General features: G+C 48.0%; 1 protein-coding gene across 1 annotated transcript; it reads right to left on the reverse strand.

The window, feature by feature from the left end:
* Positions 1-14374: 14374 nt before the first annotated feature.
* On the reverse strand, positions 14375-22766 carry TENT5B (terminal nucleotidyltransferase 5B). Its single transcript, XM_077837985.1, has 2 exons — positions 22408-22766; positions 14375-15839 (listed from the first exon to the last, which is right to left on the reverse strand). Exons 1-2 carry the CDS (start codon positions 22579-22581, stop codon positions 14820-14822), a joined length of 1194 nt encoding a protein of 397 aa, XP_077694111.1. The 5' UTR covers positions 22582-22766; the 3' UTR covers positions 14375-14819.
* Between the last annotated feature and the right edge of the window lie 2370 nt (positions 22767-25136).

Genomic DNA, 25136 nt, shown 5'->3' on the forward strand with positions numbered 1-25136 from the left:
CTCTGCTTTCACTCTCTTTCCCATCAACACGATTCCTCTTTGGAAGCACCAAGATGGCTGGCTGCACTTCTGCTCAGCTACTGCTCCGCAGGGCCTTCCCAGCGCCTCGCTTGTTTCCTAGGGCACAGAACGGGAGGGATGCCCATGAACCCCAGCTGCGGAAAGAGCCCCGAGGAGACGAGTCTGTTACAGCCCCAGCTGCAAAGCCTGGCTCTGCGCCTGAAGCCGTCGCAGCTACCGCTTTTAGGTCTAGAGGTCCCCGGCTCAGTCTCTAGTGGGTCGGCTAAGATGGTGGCCATCAGCATATGCACATAGCTTACAAGATACATGTGCACACACCAAGGCCCACATGCCGGCTCCCAAGTGTGTTCAGGGTTAAAGTCCCTCTCTAAATAAATTCTCTCCTGTGCTCACCCCATGGGGAGGACACCAGGGTGCAAATCACTCCATTCTGTTGCCCCCATTGAATATGCACAGGCCCTGGCCCAGGGGTGTAAGTTAGAGCAATTTTGGGGCTGCTCTAATTTACTCCAACAGGCAGAGTTCTCTGTGGGACCCTATTGCCAGTTGTGAACTGACCTAGTGCTGGCTCGCTCTATCTTCCTGTCTACACCATGATGGGGAGGAGCAGGCTAGGAGCTGGCTATACTGCTGTACATCCCTTGAAAGCTCCCTACATCAGGGGATTCTCAAATGTCCAGCTAGGGCCCATGGGGCACAAAGTGAATACGGTGGCAGCCAAAGTATGCATACTCCCTTTGGGCAGGTTGTGGGGGGTCTGAGACTTTTCCACATGGTGTTCCCATTCCTAAAAACCACATTCCTGTGTCAGTCACTTCCCCTCCCTGCAATGGCTGGAGGGCTTCACGACATGGAATGAGGATGTTGGGACACAGTTAAGACAAGGAAGTAAAACCACTTTACTAGGACAGGTCTCGTCCTGGCATATCCTCTCCTAGGGCCAGGGCTGCCTGTTGATTAAGACTAAGTCTCCCATTGCTCTAATCTCCCCAGATCTCTCCAGTTCAGGCCCTCTTGTGTGCTAGCTCCCCGCCAACTGTAGGGTCATCAGCAAAAGCAGTCAGCAGCACAGAAATACCCAGCGTGAAGGAAGCCGGTGAGCAGATTATGCTTCTCCTGCAGCGAGCCGGACAGGCAGAGGCGGAGGAAGGGAGCTCTGGCAGGCACCGGAGGCAGCTTTGCTTGCAATCCATGCATCCAGAATGGGAGGTTTCCAGCAGAGAAGGGCTTATCTGATGACCAGTTATGAATCCTCTCAAACACTGAAGAAGTCCAGGTCTGAGCCCCATGGCTCAGGGTGGTGTCATCAGACCCCCTGGGCACTCACCGCACTGACTGCAGCTTACAAACCTCTGGGAGAGCCCGGGACTGTTGCTGAACTGGAGTTTGTACCATGTGGGTGCCAGAAGTAGCAGCATCCCCTTTCACCCAAGCTGTTAGAGCCACACCTTGCGTGCAGAGAGAGACAACTATCTCTCACTGAAGTCAGTGGCACCTACTCAAATTTTGCCCACGGGCTCCAGCTGTGAACCATTTACAGGAAAGAGCCATCTTTCCAACCCCCAAAGCTCGTGTCCTAGGATCCCCCTCGCAGCCTGCACGAGAAGCCCGACTATGGTGAAATGCGGAGACCCACAAAGGAAACAGCTGAGAAGGTCACATTGCTGTAATGAGCCAACGACCTGCACATGGCACCTCGGAAGGACAGAGTGTGAGCTCAGGACTTGTGGCAATAGATCAGGTGTAGGAAGGCTAAGGCCCAAACGGAGTAACTGGGAATGGTGCCTGGGGTAAATAGGAGTAAGAGGCTGCAACTGAACAAAGACAAAGGCTGACTATCTGGAGAAGCTTCCTAATGGCAAGATCCTTCCCAGATTTAAAGGGCCAGCCAGCAGTTGGGATGTCCAGGGTGGCCAGGCAGTGAGAGAGATGGGTTTCGTAGGGAAGGGGCCTGCGTTCCCAGCTGTTTGAGGTGGAGCAATAGCTCAGTGGGTTGAGGGTTGGCCTGCTAAACCCAGGGTTGAGAATTCAATCCTTGAGGGGGCCATTTAGGGATCTGGGCCAAAAATTGGGGATTGGTCCTGCTTTGAGCAGGGGGTTGGACTAGATGACCTCCTGAGGTCCCTTCCAACCCTGATATTCTATGATAAGGAAAAGCTGAGATCTTCAGAAGTGGAGCATGTTGTGTATAGAGCTGAGCTTGGCTTCGCTAAGAAATCAGATGGATAGAATACAAACCCATACTCTTTTGGGACACCAGTTGCTTCCTGTGCTTCAAATTTATCATCTCATCTACCAAGGACCCCCTTGTGGAAAATTAGCCAGCTTATCAGAGAGAGTCAAAAGAATTAACTTCATTCCCTTCCCCTCCAATTCCCCTGGAGAAGGCAGGATGGCCTTGCAGTTAAGGTGCTAGCTTGGTACTCTGGGAGTCAGGGTTATATTCCTGACTCTGCCACATTCTCACTGGGCAAGTCATTCAATCAGTCTGTAGCTCAGTTTCCCCATCTGTAAAATGGGGATAACATTTCTGCCCTAGTTGGAAAGATAAATCCTTGGACATCTGTGAGATGTTCACATACCATGCTGATAGGGACCTACATAACTAAGTAAGTGGATCATACTCCTCTGATTCTGTGATTAACACTCTCCATACAGAAATGGTTTCCCCATCTTAGTGATCATACTTGTCTGGTTTATCTGAAATCCTCACTGCGGAGATTGAACTATTCCTGGTATAGGTCCAGACGGAAGCACCCTGGCAGAAGGCTGCAGGGTAAGCCTGGGCTGCTGGTCTGGCATTGCACCTCTCTGCAGCACTAAGCTTCCTTCTTCACACATCAGCAAACTGTGGCTGGCAGGGCAGGAGAAGCCCTGCAGTGATGCTGGCAAAGAGTGACAGAGCTCCCTGCAAAGTTTCAGTTTCCTAATGGGAGGCTAGATTTCATTTCGGAGGAGACCATGTGATCGGTCCCCCTGCAGCAATCGCAGCCGCACCTGCTGAGGTAACAAACATGAAAGGAATTCCAGCAATGGGGAGGGAAAAGCGGCCCGGGATTCCAGAAAGAGAAACAAAACTGGAGAAGAAAGGATGAAAGACAGCAAGGCAGCAGACTCCAATCAGGCTAATTAGAGGGTGGCTTTCCTCAATTATAGGATAATGTTTGAATTCCAGCCTTCGAAGGTTTATGCAAGTGACAGCTAACGCGGGTCGGGCCTGCTTTCCTCTCGCCCACACAAACCTAGAGTGAGCCGTACTCCTTTGGTATTGTAAGTAGAGAGAAGCATGACCCAGCTCACCCTGTGTTCCCAACACCCCACAACACCAGGAGATGGAAGGGAGGTTTGCAATTTGAATGCAGATCCTGCTTTGGCAAATGTTCTCTCTTGTTATAACGGCCTGAAGTGAACCCCTGGCCCAAAGGCCCCCAAACACAGCAGCTAGCCATCACCCGGGTAGGAGGCCGCGTGAACCGGTAAGTTGGCCATTGGATTGGGAGACGGGACCCCAGGCTCCATTCTTGGCTTGGTCACGTACCTGCCGTTTGATCCTGGCCAGGTCACTTCACCTCTCCGTGCCGGTTTCCCATCCCCACCTTTGTCTGCCTTGTCCATTTCGATTGTCAGCTCTTCAGGGCAGGGCCTGTCTCTCACTCTATGCATGCGCAGCACCCGGCACAGTGGGCCTCTGCTCTCAGGTGGGGCCTCTACTAGAACATCACTGCTACTAAGCGCACGCCAGACATCAGCCCAACCTCCGGCCCTGACTAAAATGGCCTGAAGCTCTTTAACATCCACACAGAGCAGGAGGGTCTGCATGTTCTCTCCCCGCTGTCGCTGCCCGTGGGGTACAGAATAGCAACAGCTCGGCAGTTGGTTGCTGGTGGTGGATTTGTTACAATACTTGAGACTATTAGCTTATATGGACCGTCTGGGGCTGGAAGTGACCTATTTCTATAGCCAACCTCCAAAAGGAAAACAGAATTGTTGCCTCAAGTTTCCCGTCGGGGACAACTCGATGAAGTGGAAGAGAAAAAACATTGCTTCGTCGCTACCTAACATCTCCCCTTCCTCCGCTGGCCTGAGCTGCACTGAAACCAGCATCCCTCCCTGGTCCTATTCTTGAGCATGTAGCTGGCCTTGTTAGCCTCACAGAGATAGCAACAGCCCCCTGTAACTGATAACATTTTCCCCTTACCTAGCGGACCAAGGGAAGCAGAAATCCTTCTTGGTTGAGAGTCTAATGCCGGAACTGAGCGGTTTTGTGCTGCTTGAACTGGCCCTGGCTGCCTTAGCCCATCAGTACTTGCTAAACGGGAAGAACAGAGTGTGCAATTGATGACTGTCCCTGTAAAATACTAAGCCAGGTAAGCTGGAGCTTTTCCACAAATGCAAACAAGGAGCTTGGCTAGTGACCCAGGAGGCAAGCCAGGGAGGCAGCCTGACGATAGCTTGGCTCTACTCATGAGTGAAGCCAGTTGGCTGTGATCCTCGGAGGGGTCAATGCCCCGCTGTGGGGTATTTCCTTGAATTTCTGCCAGAAAGGCGGAACCGCTAAATGGCACATTCCAGTGACTATGACCCACCACTGAGGTGCACATGGCTTCAAGAGGGCGAGCCAGCTCTCTGCCTTCAGACTTTTTGGATTATCTCTAGAGCTGGTTTAGCAGTTGAGGGGCCCACTCCCTCCCTAACTATGCCAGAGCCCCTTCTGCCTTTGAGAACCAATAACAGTACCTGCCCGTGGCAGCAAGCTCTGTGTGCCCACTTGGTTGTAGGGCTCCGGGTCTCCAGGGCATGGAATGGGAAGCTTTCACCACAGAGCTGTTGTTAGGAAGGTTTGTCTCCGCCATGGCACTCTGGAGCCAGAGGTGGACAGGACTGCAGCGGCTGGGCGTGTGCCCGCAGCATGGGATCCGGTGCTGCTGGATTGGTTGCGGGGGCCTCCGCGTGACAGACAGCTCGGGTTCTACAGAAGCGAGGCAGAGGAGGAGATGGCTAATCGACCTGAACAGGTTGCCGAGGCTAGAGTCGACTTCGAAAGTCAGCTCTCCCCACCCAACACGGGCCCCAGAGGTGACCAGCAGAAGTCTGGCAAAAAGCCTGTGGAGCTGGTTTACAAACACAGCCCCCACATGCACCCGGCTCCTTAACAGACCAAAATGCCTGTAACTGCTACTGTCCACAGTCAGGGCCTGACCGATACCACTGCCACCTCCATGTCCGTTAGTGGTTCTGCAAACGCCTGAGACGTGGGTATTGTCCGTGTCTAAGCGATGCCTGTCACCAAGCCAGAGCGGTTCTGTACTAGATGGCTAGTTTGTCATCAACACACACAGATGAAATTCCTGCTTCCTTTGCTAGGGCCTGCTGCATACTCAGCTTACCCATCTGCAGCGTGTCGGGGAATCAGATCAGCAGACCCGAACCCTGCATCTTTTCATGGATCCTTTGTAAAGTCCTTTATTTCCGCAGCTTCCCAACACTCATAGGGCTGAGGTCCTCTGGCTACACTTGCCCCTGTGGGTGACTAGACACTTCAGGGACCGGTGCAGATCAATACCTACAATGGACTAGATGGATAAAAGCTACGGCCCAAATCAAATCCTCACAGACCAACTCACAGTGCCTTATTTCCACTTGCTTAAACAAAGCCTTGAACTTCACTGGCTCTTTATTCTCCACAGCTCAAGGAGAGAGGAAAGTTGGGGCTGCAGCTTAAACACCAGACTAGGACTCAGAAGACCTGTTCTGCCGCAGGTTCCCTGAGTGGCTTGGACAAGGCAGTTCATCTTGCTGGCCTTGTGGCCCCAAGGGAGCAATATTCATCCTTCTTTTCTCCCCGCGCTCGGGTATGCAGATCGTAAGCTCGTGTGCATGTCTTTTACGCTATGTTTGTACAGCCCCTAGCACAGCGGAGCATTGATCTGGTTGGATCCTTCTGTGTTACCGGAATACAAATAATAAATAAACTAAATAATAGTAACAACAGGCCTGCTCCTACCAGATGCTGGCTGTCTCAGTTTCCACTGATGTGACTGTATGAGGCCCCACCCTAGGACTGGGCTCTAAGTGACATTAAGGGACAGATTGCGATGTCCTTACTCATGTTAAATAGTACCTTGCACTACGAGTAGTCTGACTGGGATTACTGGTGGATTAAGGCTCTACTCAGTGCGTGCTAAGGTATCACAGAGTTATACTCTGGCCCAGAGTTAGTATTTCTGGTTCAAAGACCAAATTCTGCAAGAAAGAACCATCAGGTACATTACAAAGCCCTCAAGACAGATGTGGCAACATGGGCCCTAAGCCTTCAAGGAAGCACAGATTTTCCACAACTCCCGCGGACGTTAACGTAGATCCAATGCTGCAAATTACATTGCAACTCTCTTGCTTTATGCCTGTCCAGCCATGCCGAGAATTAGGGGTTGTTTTTCCCAGGGTTGCAGCCCTGGCCGAAGAGTTCAATGACTAAAAATGGACTCAGGCAGACAATTATCCTTTCATGGAGTGAAGGCTGATGCTTTCGGAAGATCTATGCTGCAGCAATGAGAAAACCCCTCTGCTAAGTGTAATTATACCCTTGGTGACCTGTACTTTGCAATTTGCCATTTCCATGCTAGTATACCGGAATTGCTACAGTATGAGCCATTGACTGCTGTTTGGGGTGGGGGTGGTGGGGGACTGGCTCAGCTGGTTCCACCACTGCTATTTGAAAATGGGGGGAAGGGAGGGCGGCGGGTTGGTAAGTAGCACATTAACCTTATGTCCAGTCTTTAAGGAATTCATTCAGCATTCATTAGGAGAGCAGTAGTTACATGAGTCATTCCGTGAATATGTGGATTTAACAGGGACTTCAAGCAGAAGCAACATATAATTGCACATGAGAAGAAGGATGCTTAAAGTAATCAGATGTTCCAGCCACAGTCCACCACCCTGCTAGCTTTATTGGGGGAAGGGGGGGAAGGGAAGGGGTGTAACCCATCCAACTCCTCCTCAGGCTCAGAGACAAAATGTAGGCCGCACAAACACCACTCAGGACACCACTTGCTCCCTTTGCAACCAAGGCAGGGTGACACTGCTCTCAGTGAAACCACATTTTGACACTGCCAAGATAAGAAATGTAAATATGCCGTGGTGGCACGACAGGGCAAGGATCAGCCAGAGCGGTAGGCATTGGGATGGATCCTTTGGGGTGCTGAGGGCTCCCAAACCCCACTGACTGCAGTAGAAGTCAGGAGCCTGCCCACGGACCCTCCCAGGATCGGGCCATGAGGATTGCTCGGCTGGAAACAAACACAAGTTGGACAGTGATTATGCCAGGTCAGTGTTCTTGGAGAGCAGTCCTGTTTTAGGCAGAGATGAGCATGGTGCTGGAGGACAGAAGTTTCATAGGCAGTTAGGAGCAGTTGAGGACGGAGTTTAGCATGAGGGGGTGAAAACGCACGCTCCCTCTCATTACCGCAGCAGGGGACAGCTTATCACATCTCGTCTTAACCTTCCCATTGGCCCAGCTCCGTCAACGTGCCGGCTTCCAAAACCAAGGCTCCCTCAGAACACCTAGCCCCTGTGGAGCGCTTCCCCCACCTCTGTAAGGATCGTTGGCCTTATCTTCCCAACGGGGACACTGAGGAACGGAATAGCGAAGAGACTCTCCCGGGGCCAGAAACCAAGACAATGGATGAGCTGAAAGTATAACCTGTCTACTGGCTAGCATGTATTGTGTAGTTGGGTTACCCATGAGATGCAGGAGATAAATTGATCTAGGGCTTTTTACTTTGTTGGTTTGTTTTAAATAACACTCCCGAGCAGGAGTACTAGCTTGGCTGAGCTAACCATTTGTGCAATCTGCTCATCTTCACATAGCAAGTCAGTGGCTCAGCCTAGAGGGAAACATCCCCATTCCCAACCCTAGCCCCCCCATGCAAGACAAACCTGTAGGGTGAGGCTGGGTCCTCCTAGAGGAAGATCTCAGGCATTGTGTCTGGTCTTCAAGCACAAGGGCCCAGATAGCATTAAAGGCCAGAAAGGATCATCTAGACTGACCACCCGTATATCATAAGCCACTCACAGGGGGTTAGAGTAGATGACCCTTGCGGCCCCTTCAAACCCCCTGGTTCTATGATTCTATGAACACCCACACACAAAACCCAACAATGGAAATTAGATCAAAGTATTACAGCCCACAGGAGACTAACTATTATGTACCACAGATGCAGTGAGCTAATACCTGAGGCCCCTGAGATGCCAGGGAGTTGACTAAGTGAGGTGTACCCAGATAATCCCAGCAAATGACCTGCACTCCATGCTGCAGAGGAAGGCAAAAAGCCTGCAAGGTCACCGCCAATGTGACCTGGGGAAACGTTCTTTCACAACCCCACCTATGGCCATCAGTTAGACCCTGAGCATGAGCCAGCCAGCTAAGCACAGGAGAGGGAACATCCTCGGTGCCATCTCAGAGCCCTGGCCTTCCCTGTGCAGCAGCTCATCTCCAACTGTGGCTCTCTCTCAGAGAAAGGAGATCAAAAAAAGTCACCAACGGGAAGTTAGGAGCCTAAACATCTTTGAGTAGGTGCAGGTGCAAGAGCCATAAGAAACAATATCCCCAGTAGAGTAAGGGAAGCAGGGCAAATAGTCTACAAGCAGAGGGCACGTGCTGGTGAACACCGCCTCTACAGCTGATCTTAATGGGAAGATACCACGGGCCAAGCCTTCAGTTTCTCAAGTGTTCCCAGGGGCCCATGCTAGGATAAAATGAAATCCCATTTGTGGGAATTCAGCCTAACCTATAATCTCAAGAGAGCAGCCAATGGCTGGATGCCAGAATACAAGATGTGCTCATTCCAGTCAGCAGTAGAGCAAGTTATCGTCTGCATATGTGTTACTTTGAAATGGAGGTGGTGCTCGGTACCTCAGAGAATCAGGCTCTTTGCTTGGACACCATTAATCAGGCAAGCTGCCTACACTCTCAAGAACACAGTCAAGGGACAGACAACTTCTGTGACGTCGTCTGTCCTATCCTTGCTGCCCTGGGTCCGCTGGGAACAAACTGCCTTCCTCGTATCTGCAGATCAATGAGACATTTGTCTTGTGCTTGGCATCGGGCAGGCTGCAAAGCTTCCGTGCGCCGGATCGCCTAAACACAGCTATAAATGGAAAGAGGAGCCTCACAGACAGAGGCTGGTCTCATTCTGTGCTCTCACATTAGCACATTTAACACCCCAGCATCACACCAGCAACAAGGGGGCAGCGTGGCTAGAGGGGAAACTGCAGCGTAATGTCAAAGATCAGCTAATTGCCACCTCTAATTACAGAGATTAGTCCTGTCACGGCATTCAAAATGCATCTTAATTGCAGGCATTAATAAAAGTGGGTGACACCCTCTGAACTCCAAGGTTAGGGACAACAGCTGAGAGCTACAAGATTGCGTGTCCTTAAAACACGGAGCTGGCGGCAGTCCAAGACTCCCGGGTTTCACTGTTTGTTCATTTTCTGAGATGCCTGGCCCAGACCATCACCTCCTGGGACCTGTCCCCTCCAACGGCAGAAACAGCAGCCACAGGCAGTTTGATGAACATAGATTGTACAGCCCAAGCCCTCGGAAACACTGTAACTTTCTACTATGGACCTGGAGTGCCAAAACAGGCCTGCCTCCTAGGCAATCCTATCTCATGGACAGATGGGGAAACAAGTTAAATGACTTCAGCCAAGGCCACATAAAATCCGTGGCAGGGCTAGGAAGAGACGCCAGATCCGACTCTCATTCTTGGGCCTCAGCTATCCAGTAAGCCTTCTCCATTTCATTAAATACGGTGAGTTCCCTTTAAACGTCACTGAGTAGGGGAGACAAATCTGTGTTTATATTTGCCATCCAGCCAACGTTACTGCAGCAGCTTAGGCTGTTCTGGTGGCTCATTGTTGGCCTGCAACTGCCTCTGCAAAGTGGTGACAGTAGCTTAAGGGAAGCAACTCAGAACTTCTGGGACCTTCTTTTGAGCTCCCGTGTCGCAAGCTTGGCACATCAGACTTCAGATCTTAGTCTATAAATCAGAAAGCCCTGCCCCAGCCCTGCCTTGCCAAAAAAGAGGGAGGTGATTGCAGAGGGAACACCTACAGCCCTCTTAGCAAAGGCATTTACCATCAGCTGCCTCAAATGGAGAGAGGCGGAGGGGGGTTTTATGGCAAACTGATGGCCCTAGGGAGGGGTGCTTAGGGCCACCTACTACTATTGATGGAAAAGCCAGCAGCCAGTTTGGGAGTAAAGCCCTTAACAAGGGTCAAGAAGCAACAGGTTCTTCAGAACAAGCCTGTGCCACCAGGACTGCCGCTGTCCCCTTGCAAACCATATGGCTCATGCTGGCCCGCATCTCCTCACGTGGCATTATGACACCAGCATACGCGGTCAGCAAGAAATTGGATTGTCTGCTGCATCCATATCCCTGCAAAACTGAGGCTCTCCCATGGCCCTGGATGCTGATGCACTGTTGGGAGTTTAGCTCTACATGCTGCACTAGGAAAGACATCGCTTTATAAATGAGAAATTAAGCCCAGAGCAGGTGTTTTAAGACTTAATGGAACTGCTGTGTCCCCCATCGCCGAGCTAGGACTAAGATGCCACCACTAGAGTTTAGGTATGCACACAATTTGAATACAACCCACTCGCAGCTGTAGCACGCCTCTCTCTTTGTTCAGAGCAAGAAAGAGACCCCACGTTTTGAGAAAATATATATTTTTATTTGGTTAAACAAGAGGGACCCAAATCTCAGTTGTAAACATTGATAGCTCCTTTCTGATAACTAGTACTTTCCACCAGCATCCCTTTGTATAGTTTGATCCGCTCCAACAATGAAAGGCCCTGACAACTCTGTCAGGAGTTTTGCTGCTCCACTCAGGCTCACACCAATTGAGAGAGGCAGCTTATTCACTAGTTCATGCACAGTCATTGTGGGACCTAGGGGTAGCATAGAGAAGACAACCTGAAAGGGAACTAGAAAGAGTCACTTTTAAAATGACTTTCTATTCTCCCCAGCCCCTGCAAGCTAAGGCACACTTGGGGTGGGTAGAAGGAGTTTTGAAGGGGATATGAAGTTTTAGTTCATGAAAGTTACATACCAACAAGATGCATCAGCTGTAAGCAGTGCGCAAGTATCCTAAGAGGCAGGGCTAGGAGTTGGTTTCAGTAGAAGCCAACAGCTGTAGTAGAAGGGCAAGACCCCTCCTGCTTTGGAGAGGGACAGCAATGGGTGCATTCCTGCCTGGGTTAGGCTGGTGCCAGCCCAATAGCAGCAGCCACATTGGACTTAGGACAAAGGGGATTTGACCTCATGGTGTTTGGTCTAGAAAAGCGTGCGTTTCTTGTTGCTGGAGATGCCATCCTGTTCATGGCTACTGTAACCGAACTTCAGGCAGTTCTAGCTTGATTTCCCATACTAAGGAAGTATCACAGCTGGCTAGGCATGGTGATTAGTGCCAGCATTTTCAGAACAGCTCACACCCCCACGAGGAGAGGTCAATAGTGAGAGCTAAACTCAAGTGACCAGAGGGGAGCCAAGCATTTTTGAAAGTTTGCACCTATCTAAGGTGTCTACCCTACGAGACATTAAGACTATGTTCACACATCTAGTTGTAGCAGCTGAGCAATTTACCCACTTGAGGCTCTGTCAGTGTTTTACAGTCCATTGCTGCCACTTAGTAAGATTGCCCCCAGCAGTGTTTAAATACTCCCCACACAATTTTCACAGAGGCCAAATGTTGTGGGATAAACTATTCCCTACCAACTACTGCTAGCCCGTTAACACCCTCCCAGGACCAGTGATTTGACAAGCAGCTCGGGAAGGAACGGTGCACTATATTGAAGTAGAAAAATCTTGTTGGGTGCTGGCATGCTTCTCTCTCTTCCTGCCACATACTCAAGCCTCTGGAGTAGGCTCTGTTCTTGGGACTCAACTGCCTGAAGTGCAAACAAGGAGCGTTTAGGCACCATGATTAAAAGAACCTAAATTCCAAGGACTGTACACACAGTCCTCCAATCTCATGCCAACTCATCCAATTTATAGATCAGTCATTTTTAGTGGGGGCAGGGTCTGAAATAGTAAAGCTACCCTACCTACCCTTGTGTGTGAAGTAAACAACAAATCTGTTGAATTTAATACACTGTATTTATTTGTAACAGATTCTAAAGAATCTAGTGAGTCTACGTCAAGTCCATTGCATGACAAGTGATACAGATGCAGGGGGAAAATATGTACATTTGAAACAAAATTAAGAGTGCCAGACTACTGGAATCTTCAGATTTTCTACAAGTGGCAGCATCTCACCCTGCAAGGAATCAACCACTCCCATTCCCCACACACTCCACAAATCAAAAGTGCAGCCTTATTTTAAGTTTTCCCCATCAAGCCTTTAGCTGTAGGGAAACTTTACATTCTGTTAGAGAAAGAGGGAGTTCTGTCACTGCCCTGGAAAGATCAGAGTTTAGTGCATCTACCTTCACACTTTGTGGTAAGGAGTATGAGAGAAGCCTCCCCGCCCGAAAAAAGAAAAACGTGCAGCATGCTACAGATCAGCTGTGTTAATAGTAAGTTTAATAAAAAATGCAGAGCCAGGTCTCCCCTTAAAGTGAGTCTGAGTGAGGATTGCATGTCTAGAGATCCTAGTTAGTTTTCTAAAAGACATCCTTTAAACCAGTTTTTCAGCACAAGGAAAAACTAAATTTGAAACCCCCCTATGTCAGGCATTGCCACAGGAAGCAGGCTCTGAGCATCAAGAAGTTACATGTAGCAGAGTTTACCCCATAAGCTGTATCAGGATTACTTGTGTAAATAAACTTGTACAGTCTGAGAGCATGAGGTCACAGTAGGTTTAACAAACTATGACAGGTAGTGGCAGGGCCCTGTTCTTACTGGATAAAGATGAAAGGAGCAAAGTTGGAGCAGATTTGTTTAAGCCTGTTAGTATTCAGAGAAGTGCACGCACAAGCTCCAACCCTCCCTCCCCATTCCCCCCTGCCCCCTGAAGGTAAAATTCTGGTTATACATATTCCAAGTATCTAATCTTTATTAGATTGTTCAATGTGCCCAGCTGTGGTACAGTTTTATAACCAGAAAACAAGTTAGTAAAAATAGTCAAGTATTAGCCTCTGAGGAAGCACCATGAAGTGACTAGTGTTGTATACTCCCAGAGCTGCGCACTTATCTTTTTGAAGAGAAGATGCCTGATGTCTCAGTTGTACCAGCTTTACAAACTCATGCATCGTTAAGTCTCAAATGTGATGTTGCAAAAGAATGGGTAAGCAGTCCAGACATCTCAGGGCAGGACTGTTTGTACTCCACACACACACCCCCACAACTTCAAAGGCAGAACATTTGCCTAAGAGACACTAAAATGCTCTCAGACAAAGGTTTGTTGTGGTTTTTTTAAAAAGACATACCTTTTCCTAAAGCCAAACTTAGTTTTTTTTTTTGTTTTGCACAAAAGAAGTCATGTTTCATTTCTAAGCATTTTACATTCATAATCTCATATCTGTTGCTCAGATGTGGAATTGTGTAGCTGAAAAAACAGGCTGCTTTTGACAAAAGGACCAAGGGCACAGGAAGGAAGATTTATTCTCTAGCCAAGGCAGGCTAGGATCAAGAGAATCTGCTAGGACTCTACAGCTGAATCTAATACTTGAGGGACAGGGCTCTAAGCATTTTACCTAAAACTGGCTCCAGCCTACATAAAAGCAACTGCTATGGTCAACGGTTTGACTAGCCAATAGTTGGTTTGTGCTTCAGGACAAGCCTGGTCTTTCCCAGATTGGCCAGCTGGCCACTGGTTGGTTTGTGCATTGAAACCATACTGCATGCCAAAAAGCAGCAGCATTTCAAATTCCCTAGAAGACATAGCTTTGTACTAGTCTAACCAAGGGCAGACTCCCAAACAGATCCTTTGCTTTACTGTTTATGTACACAAGTTGCTGAAAATTTTGGCACTGCTGATTTGGGAGCTTTTTTTAGTGACTAACTGGATAGGCCTCTACTGCTTCCCATCTCCATAAAGCTCTGCACAGCATTCTCCACAATGCAATTCTTCCCCAGCCCCAGTGTCTCATGTTACATTCAATGCCAACCCCCACCTCTGTGCGACTCAGCTTTGACTACTATTGGATACTATTAGCTAGTCCTTCAGGAGCAGCAAGCCATGCCAAAAGCCTTCGCAATATGTCACCTGCAATCCAACATCTGTTATGTTACGAGAAATGATCAAATGACCCCCTCCCATCCAAAACAAAAACACATTTTCATCAAGACATCCCCACACAAGCACTTAGGGACCATAGCCCCTGCCAAAAAAAATAATAAAAAAATAAAGGTTTACAGTACAATTGTGTTTATATTGTTACAGGCACTTAACAGGATTCTTTGGTCCTTCAAAGGAATCAGCCACTCTGGCTTCTATCTTCAGAAACCATGAGTCTGCACAACCCTTAAAACCTCCTGCACTAAAGGAAATTCAGACTGATTTGCATTTCAGGGCAGTGCAGCTTTACCTTTAGCCTAACCCTACAATCCCCCTAACTCCCCTGTTGCCTACATAATTCATAAGTCTTCCTGCAAACATCTCAGATCTACAGTTTCCATAACACTGCACATCCAATCTCCACAGCGTATAGCAGACACAGCTAGTTCCAACAAACTTGGGAAAAAAAAACTCTTGAGAAAGAGTCCAGTATATTGCCTTTTGTCACAGTTCTTCCAGAAGGCTGGCAAGGCCAGGGAGCAGCCTGGACTACAGATCCTAGAGAGTGTTGTCCATGCTCAGTTACAAGGAAGCCATGTTGGGTAGGAGTGACTGCAAGGCAGAAGGGGCTGCACATGGGTGACATAGTAGTTGAAGTTTATTTCGCTGACATATGGTGCTGGCTGATAGTAGCAGGTCACATTGGTTACTGTTGGGATGATGTTCTGCTCAGCCAGCACTCTCACAGCCAGCATGGCAATGAGGTTCAGAGTTTGCCTCCTTTCGTGTCCCATCAGGCACACTGTACTTTCATTCACCACTCGGTGTAGGGTCATCAGGCAGTCATACCTTTTGCTCTCCATCCCAACAAAGTGACTCTGAAGATAACACTCGAGCTTCCGCTGCTGTTCTCCAATGTCAGAAAAGTCTATGAAAAACCTGGAGCACATGTACCTCTGTAACGCCTTCATATCTACTTCTGACTTGGGCTTAAACCCCCTCACCAGGAGGTTGCAGTACTTCAGAAGCCCACCACCTCTGATTTCTTCTGGGTTCCTGGTGGCAATGATTCGGTTCCTGAGATGGTCCATTGCCTCCCCAAAGTCCCCATACATGCTTTCCCCAGTGATTGTGGGGTGGAAGTTCTCAGACATGGGATTCTCTGAGCACTCTCTGAATAGTAACAGAGAATCCAATATAATCTGGAAGGAGTCCACACTGAACTCAAACTGCCGTCTGAGAGAGTCCACAAATTTGAGTTCCACATTTTTCCCACTGTTATTGGACAGTGATATAAGGCTCCAGCGGTCTGTTTCATTACATACTTTCACTAGCTTCTGCACATATGCCTCCTTCAGCGTCATGGGGGTGATCTTGTCTTTGTTTACTCCTTCTGGGAGGAAGTCCAGGAGACAGTCCATGACCACATCTTTAACTAGCTGGAAAGAATCCTCACTCTTCAGATCCACACAAAAAATGAGGTCCAGGTCTTTGTACCCCAGGCCACTATCTTGATGTAGGACATGGCTAGCTGCTGAGCCATTCAACCTGACATTATGGACTGCAATTCCCTTCTTTTCCAGACGGCTGCGGACCACCTGAGATACAGAGAGAGAGAGAGACACACACACACAGACAGTCATTGTCTATATAGTACTAAAGTAGTGTTCTTAGACTGGGATGTTAGAACTGAAATTGGGCTTGCATGTTGAAGTAGGTCATGCCAGTATAACAAAAAGGAGATGGTTATCATTCCTATTACAAACAGGGAAGTTTGGAGGTACTCCAGAGACAAAGGCTACAGAGAAATGTACACTTCAAAGGCTATGTGTTTGCAGCAGCCACAGGATTTAAAAGGGGCCTCAACTGCTTGTTCTTACGTTAAAGTGCTCCTGGCAGAAAGTGAACATCTGTACTTCTGCTTCTGTCCTACAGCAGTTAACTGCTCCCACCCCATTATCTCCAGGCAGCAACTGTCTGAGCAGGTTCATTGCAAGATCTGTTTCCTCAAGTCTCTTGATTCTTATCAAATAAAAAAGTCTTAAGTAACAGTTTTGGCCATTAATCTGGAACTGCAACTGATCCAGGGAGAAGTGCCCAAATGCAGAAACAGTGACGTCCCACTTTTTATTTGATTAGAGTAGCTGTAGCATGTTTCAGAAGATGTTCTCCTAACCTTGCCAAGACTCATTAAAGGCAAAACTAAGAAGCTACAGTTGCTAAAATGCACTTGCCATGAGTATGCAAGTTCATGTCTTAACTGGTAAGTGTATCCTAATAATTTCCAGTGTGTCAGTATTTTGCATTTGACACCTTGCCAGGTTTAAGAAGCAGTTTTTAATCTAACAGGTGTTACCTGAGCAATTTTAATCGTGCCTCCTCAATATTGACACACCCACAAATACACCTCTGAAGCTTTGTTAAATATGAAGCTGAATCACTTTCGTGATTACTTAAACATGCATTAGGGTGAAATAACCCTATGATCATAAAATATGAACTACCTATTCCAGACATCAGCTAGCAATTGAGGATGGTAACTTCCTCTTAGCAAAAGATTTGAGCTCTATATTAAACTCAGTCAGGACCTCAAACTGAGTACTTTGGCAGAGACTCATTCATCATCTTCCTTTAATATCAAGATATTCAGACAAAAAGTTGAAAATTAAGGCTGTGAAACCAACATAAAGAAAGCCTCAGAATAAAAAAAACAAAAGCTAAACTTCAACTTGATTTGCCTAATGTGCTCCTGAAATTGACGTGTTTGGGCCCAACAGGCAAGAGGATTATTCCAGAACAAATAGTTCAGCTACAGCTTTGAATGTAACTGGAACCAGTTCCAGTCTAGTAAAGTTTTTTTTAAATAGAGTTCAACTAATCCTAACAATTTAAGCTATGCTCCACTGCAGTTATTGACTGTGACTCTTCCTTTTCCAGCTGGAGAGGGTGTCCTATTAACCAATAAGAGTCAGGCCCATGAACTAGACTAAGAATTCCATTTTGGATTAAGTTTAACAGGAAGTTGGAGAGCCACCAATACTTACTGGAAGGTTAATGGTACCAAAACGACACGAATTTATATCAGCTAGTTTTGTGAAGGCTAGGTACTGCAAGTCTGAAACTGCACTTTCAAGCAAGTAGAGGGTATTCTGGTGAAAGCTATGAATGTTGGAAAACACAGAATTTAACAACTTTTTTACACTTGTGATTTTTACAAGATGTGGTTCTTATGCTGGCATTTCCTAGTTACTCTCTGGCAGGAGCTACTGTAGCTGAAGTTGGACATTTGCCTGGACTCACTGCCAAATTTTAAGATTCACATATCAAGCCACAGGGAACGAGTAAGCCATCTACTATTAGAGATGTCAAATACCCACTAGTGCATGCACCCTTACCAACATGTCAGGTAGATTAGTTTTAGATCCAACTAAGTAGTTAGGAGTAAGTTCACACCAGATTTCGCGACAGTGCATAGTTAGGTTGCTCATTTTCACATACTGAGTAGACATTTCCATCTCCCATTCAATGGGCAAAGAATGCTTTCTACCTAGGAATTGTTTGTTTATAATAGATTCAAATAAGTTCAGAGTACAAAGTAAGAAACTTCATACCAATTATGGTCAATCACAGTGACCGTGTTAGACCAGGTACAAAATTGTGTCTTTTCCCCCAGGTACATATTATTTTGAATATGATGTGGGGACTACAGTTTGTACTAGTCAGTCTAATATTAGATATAGGTGAAGAAGATTGATGCAGGATCAGGAGAAGGGTTTGGATTAAACTAACAAAGTCTCAAACCGGAGATCTTTGCTGCATACAAGTAATAGAAACTCAGACCCCGGCTGGCTTAAGATTAATCCCAAGACCTAGAAGACAGAGGTTTTAGATCCATGATTCAATATCCCCGCTCTCTGAAATTCAGTGGGGTTTATGATTGCAGTTCTCTGAATAGTCCAAACGCCCATGGCCAGAAGAGTTTAAAACATTAACAGCCCACGAAGGTAGAACACTGGCTATGTGTCCAACTGCCTAACAATACAATCCTGCTCCAATAGAAATAAATTGGAATTTCTCATTGACAAGAATGGCAACATAAGAACGGCCAGACTGAGTCAGACCAAAGGTCCACCTAGCCCAGTATCCTGTCTTCCAAGAGTGGCCAATGCCAGGTGCCCCAGAGGGAACAAACTGAACAGGTGATCACCAAGTGATCCATCCCCTATCATCCATTCTCAGCTACTGGCAAACAGAGGCTATGGACATCATCTTTGCCCATCCTGGGTAACAGCCACTGATGGACGTATCCTCCATGAATTTATTAATTTTTTTGAACCAAGCCTTTAGGAGAATTCAAATGTCTGGAGAGTCTCTCATGGATCACACCACACTGTTCCAAAGGATACCTGCCCATGCAGAAGGCTGGATACAAGTAGTAGGATCTGTTGTCCCAACTGTAGAGCGAGAAGAGCATTTGAAATCTATTACTCACTGCTAGCACTAGGATAAAGCAGAGGAGATAGACAAGTGTTCCTAAGAGGATTGTCAGTTTCATCAGAAGCAGGTCAGTAGTACAGAGTATCTCACTATATATGGTACAGCTGAGCAATTCTGACAATCAGGTGGCAGGCCCAAACAAAACCGGCCTGCATTTTGGCCTGGTATTCTCTACATCATGAGAGTAGCTGGTTATATATAACCAAGCATTACAAAGTGGCTGCCTTTTTAGGTTACTTGTTTCAGATTACTCAGACCTAAACGCTGAGACTGCCAACGTGCCTGGTCAGAATTACTGTCTTCAGTATTTACCGTAAGTTGCTAGTGGCAAGATTGTAAACATCCTTTAATCAGCTATTACACAGCTGAGACTAAAGGAAGAAAGTTTCACTCCAGTTTAGTTACTGTTCAGGTATTAAGTTTCACAATTGGTGGAACATTTGATGCTAGATATCTGGCTTCTGCCAATGTCAGCTTTCCACTACTCTACACAAATCAAGCTTGGCACTCTAATAGCTTCCTATCATTTGCTTCATTAAATCTTTCGTGTCATACATATGCACTTCAACAAAATCTGAAAGTCCAACTGAGTTAGCATGAATTTAAGGGCTTTACGTTGGCCGAAGTCACATTGCTTTGCATAAAAAAGGCATTTTTCAAATGCCACTTGATCAATTTCCAAACTTAAGTGAAGTACTCCAAGAGCTAGAGATCTAGAAATCCTAAATTAGTTTGTGAAAGCCAGTTTGGTTTGTGAATAGACTTTTTAATTAGAAGCCAACATGCTTGATTTTATATTTGATGAGTCATTACTAAGGAATGAAGAAGCCTCCCTTCCGTGAATATGCAGCAGCTTACTTGAACTACAGACAACCAGCAACCGTATTAGGATGTTACGTGGAAGATGTGTGCACCTGATGCACAAATGGAGACTCAAGGATCCACCACAGTGCAAATGCAGAGACCACCAAGCCATGGGGCACTTGTTCGTGTGTTCAATCTTTTCATTTTCAGGAGATTGAGTGCTCTGCATCTCCTGAAGCCTCAAATGAATGTCAAGCCTTTCTACTAAGCTGTGAATGCTGCTATTTCCATATGAAAGAAGTGTCATATTAAAGCACACTGGTTACAACTTTATGGTAACCAATCCCTGTTAATTTGGGAAGATTAAATTATGGCATAGAGCAGTGGTTTTCAAACTTTTTTTCTGGCAACCCAGTTGAAGAAAATTGCTGATGCCTGCGACCCAACAGAGCTGGGGATGAGGGGTTTGGGAGGGGCTCAGGGCTGGGGTGAAGGGGTGAGGGCTGCAGGGTGGGGCGAGGAATGAGCTCCAGGTTTGGAGGGGCTCAGGGCTGGGAACGAGGGGCTTGAGGTGCAGGGTTGGGGCATAGGGTTACCTCAGGCAGCTCCCAGTCAACGGCACAGCACAGGTGCTAAGGCAGGCTTCCTGCCTGTCCTGGCACCGCGGACCATGCTGCGCCCCGGAAGCAGCAAGCAGCAGATCCGGCTCCTAGGTGGACGTGCGTGCAATTGGCTCTGTGCAGCATAATGCATTTTATGCCAACAGTTTAAATATGCACTCCCCTTCAAGCTTTGCAACCCAGATTTTGCAGCTCTGGGAAACTCAAGTTGGCACCACTTGAATCATTGGACAAGCTGATATTCTGTTTACTCTGCCTTAAGTGAGAAGTAACTTATATTTACAATTCATTTTTAATCTAGTGTTTTGGTAAAGAAGCCAGCTTCCAACTTGTTTTGAGTTCACAGTGATCCTTTCACATTAAGCATTACTTTTGTTTTAGTTACCTATGGAGCAAACGATAGATTAAGTCCCTAGTGGTCCTAAATCCGCCCATAATAAAATGGAACAGAAGACATTCTCTTAAATGTCTACTGACACTGCGATATAAGTGGTGTAACTGTGCGAGCAATACTAACTGCATCAGTTTGTCCTTACACAGCTAAAGCTTCGCTTTTATTATTCAGACCTCAGAAGTCTGGAATGGGGTCATCGGGTCCCAGCATTAATTTACATTGACAAATCCAGACATTTAACATCCCCTTGACATTCTGACAACTGAGGCTGAACAGTATTGCTTTAAGCGGCATAAAAAAGGCTCAGCTAATTCACAGACTAGTTGAGGTGGCCATGAGTGCATTTTTTGCAGTACCTGCTGCATCTATCCTATTGTAAAGCTTCTCACAGCCTTCCTGTTACAGAAGCTAACCTGGGCTGATGGAGTCTGAATTTAGTTATTACAAACATCTGTTTTTAATATGTGCAGTAATGTAGTCCCATGTTGCCCTCTACTGATGTGGCAGTTCTAAATGAAATTTACATGAATAAGATACTAGATTATGCATGTTGTCCTGGATCCAAGATGGAGTTTTTAGGTTAACAGGAAAATGTCAACATGAAGACAAGGGACAAGCCAAGATGCAGTAGAATATCAGTAGATACAGGGAATCTAATACCAAGGCAATTCTGAATGACTTTGCCTGTGATGACCCCTCGGTTTTCTGTACATCACATGCTTCAGTCTGGGCGAGGCAGCAGCAAGATTCAGAGACCTTGCATAGTAAGAGATGGATGCAGAGCGAAAAATCTACTATCTTTGCTTCGGCTAGTAGAAGTATTTGCTTCAGCTGGAGAATTCCTCAGCCTGGGTGGCAAGATGCCATGCGTGAGAGACTGAATATCACAGTCTCAGCAGTTTTATTTTCTGCTAGCAGACTTCAAGCCCCATATAAGCAGACAGCGAGAGCAAGCGCGGGACCAGCCTGAGTGCAGCCTCATCAGGGCAGAGTCCAACACTTCTGCACAAACTACTTACGAAAAAATCAGTGAGTCAACAGTGGCCTCTAAAGTTTCTGGTGACCTCCTTCTCCTATACAGGGAGCCTACCAGCTGGTTTAGAAAAACTGGAGATGTTTCAGGTAGCCCCATAGCATGCGCCGCTATGGAGGAGCTGCCCTTGCCCAGACACGCACTTGGTCTCCCATCAAGCAGGGGGATTTAAACACAAGTTGCTCTGGAAAGGGAGACACCCTTTGGCAGAAAATACTGGGTCTCTGCAGATCCCAGCTCCCTCCCACCCCCATGGCAGTTTCTCAAACAGGAGCGGGTCAGAACAGCTCCCATGGGAAGGCGGCCTTTGCCAAGTCACAATGCTCATGTGCTGGGGGGGGGGGGGGGCCCTTTGAAACCAGCCTTAGCTAGCCGATCTGCTGGCTTCCAACAGCCCAGCGCGCAGGACTGCAGCAGAGCCCGTGAACAACGCTGGGCAGGAGCCACCGCACACTTCTACAGGACAGGGGTGACCTTTAACAGGGAGGTGGGTTGCAGAAGGGCCTACAAGGCCCCCTCCTTTGCCAGCACCATGCACAAGGGACCCCCCCTCCTCCCCCCACCATTGTGGTCACACAGTGGGGAGCCACTGGTCCCTCCCCCCCATACCATGCACAGTGCAGAGCCAGGCACCCCCTCCCCCATACATAGTGGGGGCACCAGGCACCCCACCCCCCAGCATTGTGCACAGTGGGGAACCAGGCACCTCCTCCCCAGGACCATGCATGGCAAGGGACCCTCCCCCCCCCTTGTCGGGGGGGGCCTCTAGCCAGCACAGACCCCCCCGCCGGGGGTCTGAGGGACACGCCCCCCCTCACCTGCACGATCCTGCGGGGCCGCACGGACAGGGTGGGGAAGTTGCCCCGGCCGTGGATGGGGACAGCCTCGCCCAGGATCTGGTCCAGCCGCTGCACCTGCTCCCAGCTCAGCACGCTGAACCGGCCGCCGGGCCGCTCCGAGCCGCCAGCCCCGGGCGCCCCCGCTGACAGCATCGCAACCCGCCCCGCGCCGCTCCTGGGAAACGCCACCGGAAGCCGAGCTCAAGTCACCCGGAAGCGGACAAGAAAGCAACCGGAAGTGAGGGGCTTTAAAAAAAACAAAACAAACAGCAGCAGCAATTATTCTGAGGAGGAACTTGCTGAGGGGAACCCGTGTGAACCGGCGCCGCGCGCGAAAGCCCCTCCGCTGCGCGCCGGCTACGCTGAACACTGCGGTCACCTCAGCCCCCGGAGCCGCCTTATATACCCGCCCCGCCGCACCCCGATTGGCCTGGCCCAGCCACCAATCCCCGCAGCGCTCCGACTCCTTCCAGCGCTCTCATTGGCCGCAGGGAGGAGCGGGAGGGGGAGCTGCTTTCCAGATTCGCCAATCGGGGGACGGGACGGGACGGGCCGGGGCGGGGGGAGGGAAGGCGGAGCCAAGGAGAGGGAGAGGGAAAGCTGGCTCTGGCCCGAGGCCAGGCTGGTCCCCGTCGCTGGATGGGGATCCCGTCTGTGATTGGTCAGGGCAAGAAGGCTGGGATTTAAAGGGACACGCACCGGCCGGAGGGAGCTAGAACTGCCTTGGAATTAGAGGGGATCTCGAGGAGGGAGGGGGGAGCTGGAGCTGGGGGCTTTGGAGGAGGGGGCTTTGGGAGAATGGGAATGAAGTTGGGACTGGGGGTGTGTGGGAATCTGGGGACTGGGGTGGTGCCCTCATGGGGACGCCAACAGCAGCTGGGAACAACAGACCCACCCAGGACTTTGACAGAGCGTATAGGGCCCAGCTGTTTATTTGTACTGGTGCTAGGGAGAGTCACTCTTTCCCCCACTCCAATCACCCTGCAAGGTCCTAGTTCGGTGCTGATTTACCTGCAGGGGGAAGTCAGTGACACCCTACTCTAAACCATCTGTCCCCTGGGTCTAGACATTCAGCAGCTTTCCGGTCCAGGAAGTATATCTTCTCCTGCCCCCTGACTTTCTGTGGTTTGCACGGTCATAATAATACCTTGCATTTTATGACATTTGCTAAATATATGGCAATGCACTGTTTACTTCAGTCCATGGCTTCAAGGCTTTTGCATAGCTTTCCTCCCCAACTAGGAATTTTGTGAATAAGCTTCAGCTTGAGCCATCATCTACAGTGCTGGTCATGAGGAGTTAAACATGCTTTATGGTGAGAGATTAGAGGAGCTCAATCTATTAGTTTATCAAGAGAAGGTTAACAGGCGACTTGATTACAGTCTACAGTTACCGACACAGGGAAAATATATCTTATACCAGAAGGTTCTTTAATCTAGTAGACAAAGGCATAACACAATCCATTCTCAGGAAGCTGAGGCAATTGAAGTTCAAAATGAAAATAAGGTGCACATTTTTAAAAGTGAGGTTAATTGACCACTGAGCCATTTTACCAAGGATGTGGTACATTCTCCATCGCTTGGAGTCCTGAAATCAACACCGGGTGTCTTTCTAAAAGACATGCTGTAGTTCACCCCCAAGTTGTTGAGTTAGGTGCAGGAATTGCTGAGTGAAATCTATGGCCTGTGATACACAGGAGGTCACACTAGACTGGCATGATAATCCCTTCTGCTCTTAAAATCTCTGAATCTACAAGAGTGCCGGGGTGGATCTGTGCTGTTCTTAGTGAGTGGTATAGTGATTGGCACGGGCTGAATCCATGTTGGCTTATTTCAGAGTAACAGCCGTGTTAGTCTGTATTCGCAAAAAGAAAAGGAGTACTTGTGGCACCTTAGAGACTAATGATGAAGTGAGCTGTATCTGATGAAGTGAGCTGTAGCTCACGAAAGCTCATGCTCAAATAAATTGGTTAGTCTCTAAGGTGCCACAAGTACTCCTTTTCATGTTGGCTTAGTTACTCGGAAGTCAACATGTGTAAATTTTAGCTGGCTCAGCAACTTGAACTGTAAGCTCTTCGGGGCAGAGAATACTTTTGGCTCTGTCTGTACAGCGCCTAGCACAATGGCCTCAAACTTGGTTGGGACCTCTAGGCCCCGCTTTCACACAGATAATCATGTTTTTCTCTCTTTTCAGAATTGGCTCATCTCAGAACCTTTTTTTAATGTGTACATTTTTATTTCTGGATTCCAGAGGGTTCACGTTTCAAAATGACCATTTTTGCAGCCCCAGAGTTGCAAGTGATGGAATTTATAGCTAAATAACAAGGGAAGATCTGTCCCAGGGATCTTACAATGGAAATTGGAATTTCCTCAGTGAGAAGCAATAAAGGGTGGAGGAAGTGGGTATGGAAGAATGAAGGGTGCAACAGTGAAAGATCGTGATGTCCATAGTGTTATTTATGCAGTTTACTACAATATATTAAGGTTTGGGGGTAGTATCCATAGCAAGGTCTGGGCTGGGGAAGGAGGGAAATGAAGGCGCACAGGATATGGGAGGCTATTCCAGCAGATGGGTCAATATGAGAAATGGCTCATCTGCTCATGGAAGAAGATAGTCATAGATATGTAGGGCTGGAAGTGACCTCAAGAGATCACCCAGTACATCCCCCCCCCCACCCCTCCACACACACACACTGAGGCAATATTAAG

This window comes from Eretmochelys imbricata, chromosome 19, assembly GCF_965152235.1.
Source record: "Eretmochelys imbricata isolate rEreImb1 chromosome 19, rEreImb1.hap1, whole genome shotgun sequence".
Lineage (NCBI taxonomy): Eukaryota > Metazoa > Chordata > Testudines > Cheloniidae > Eretmochelys > Eretmochelys imbricata.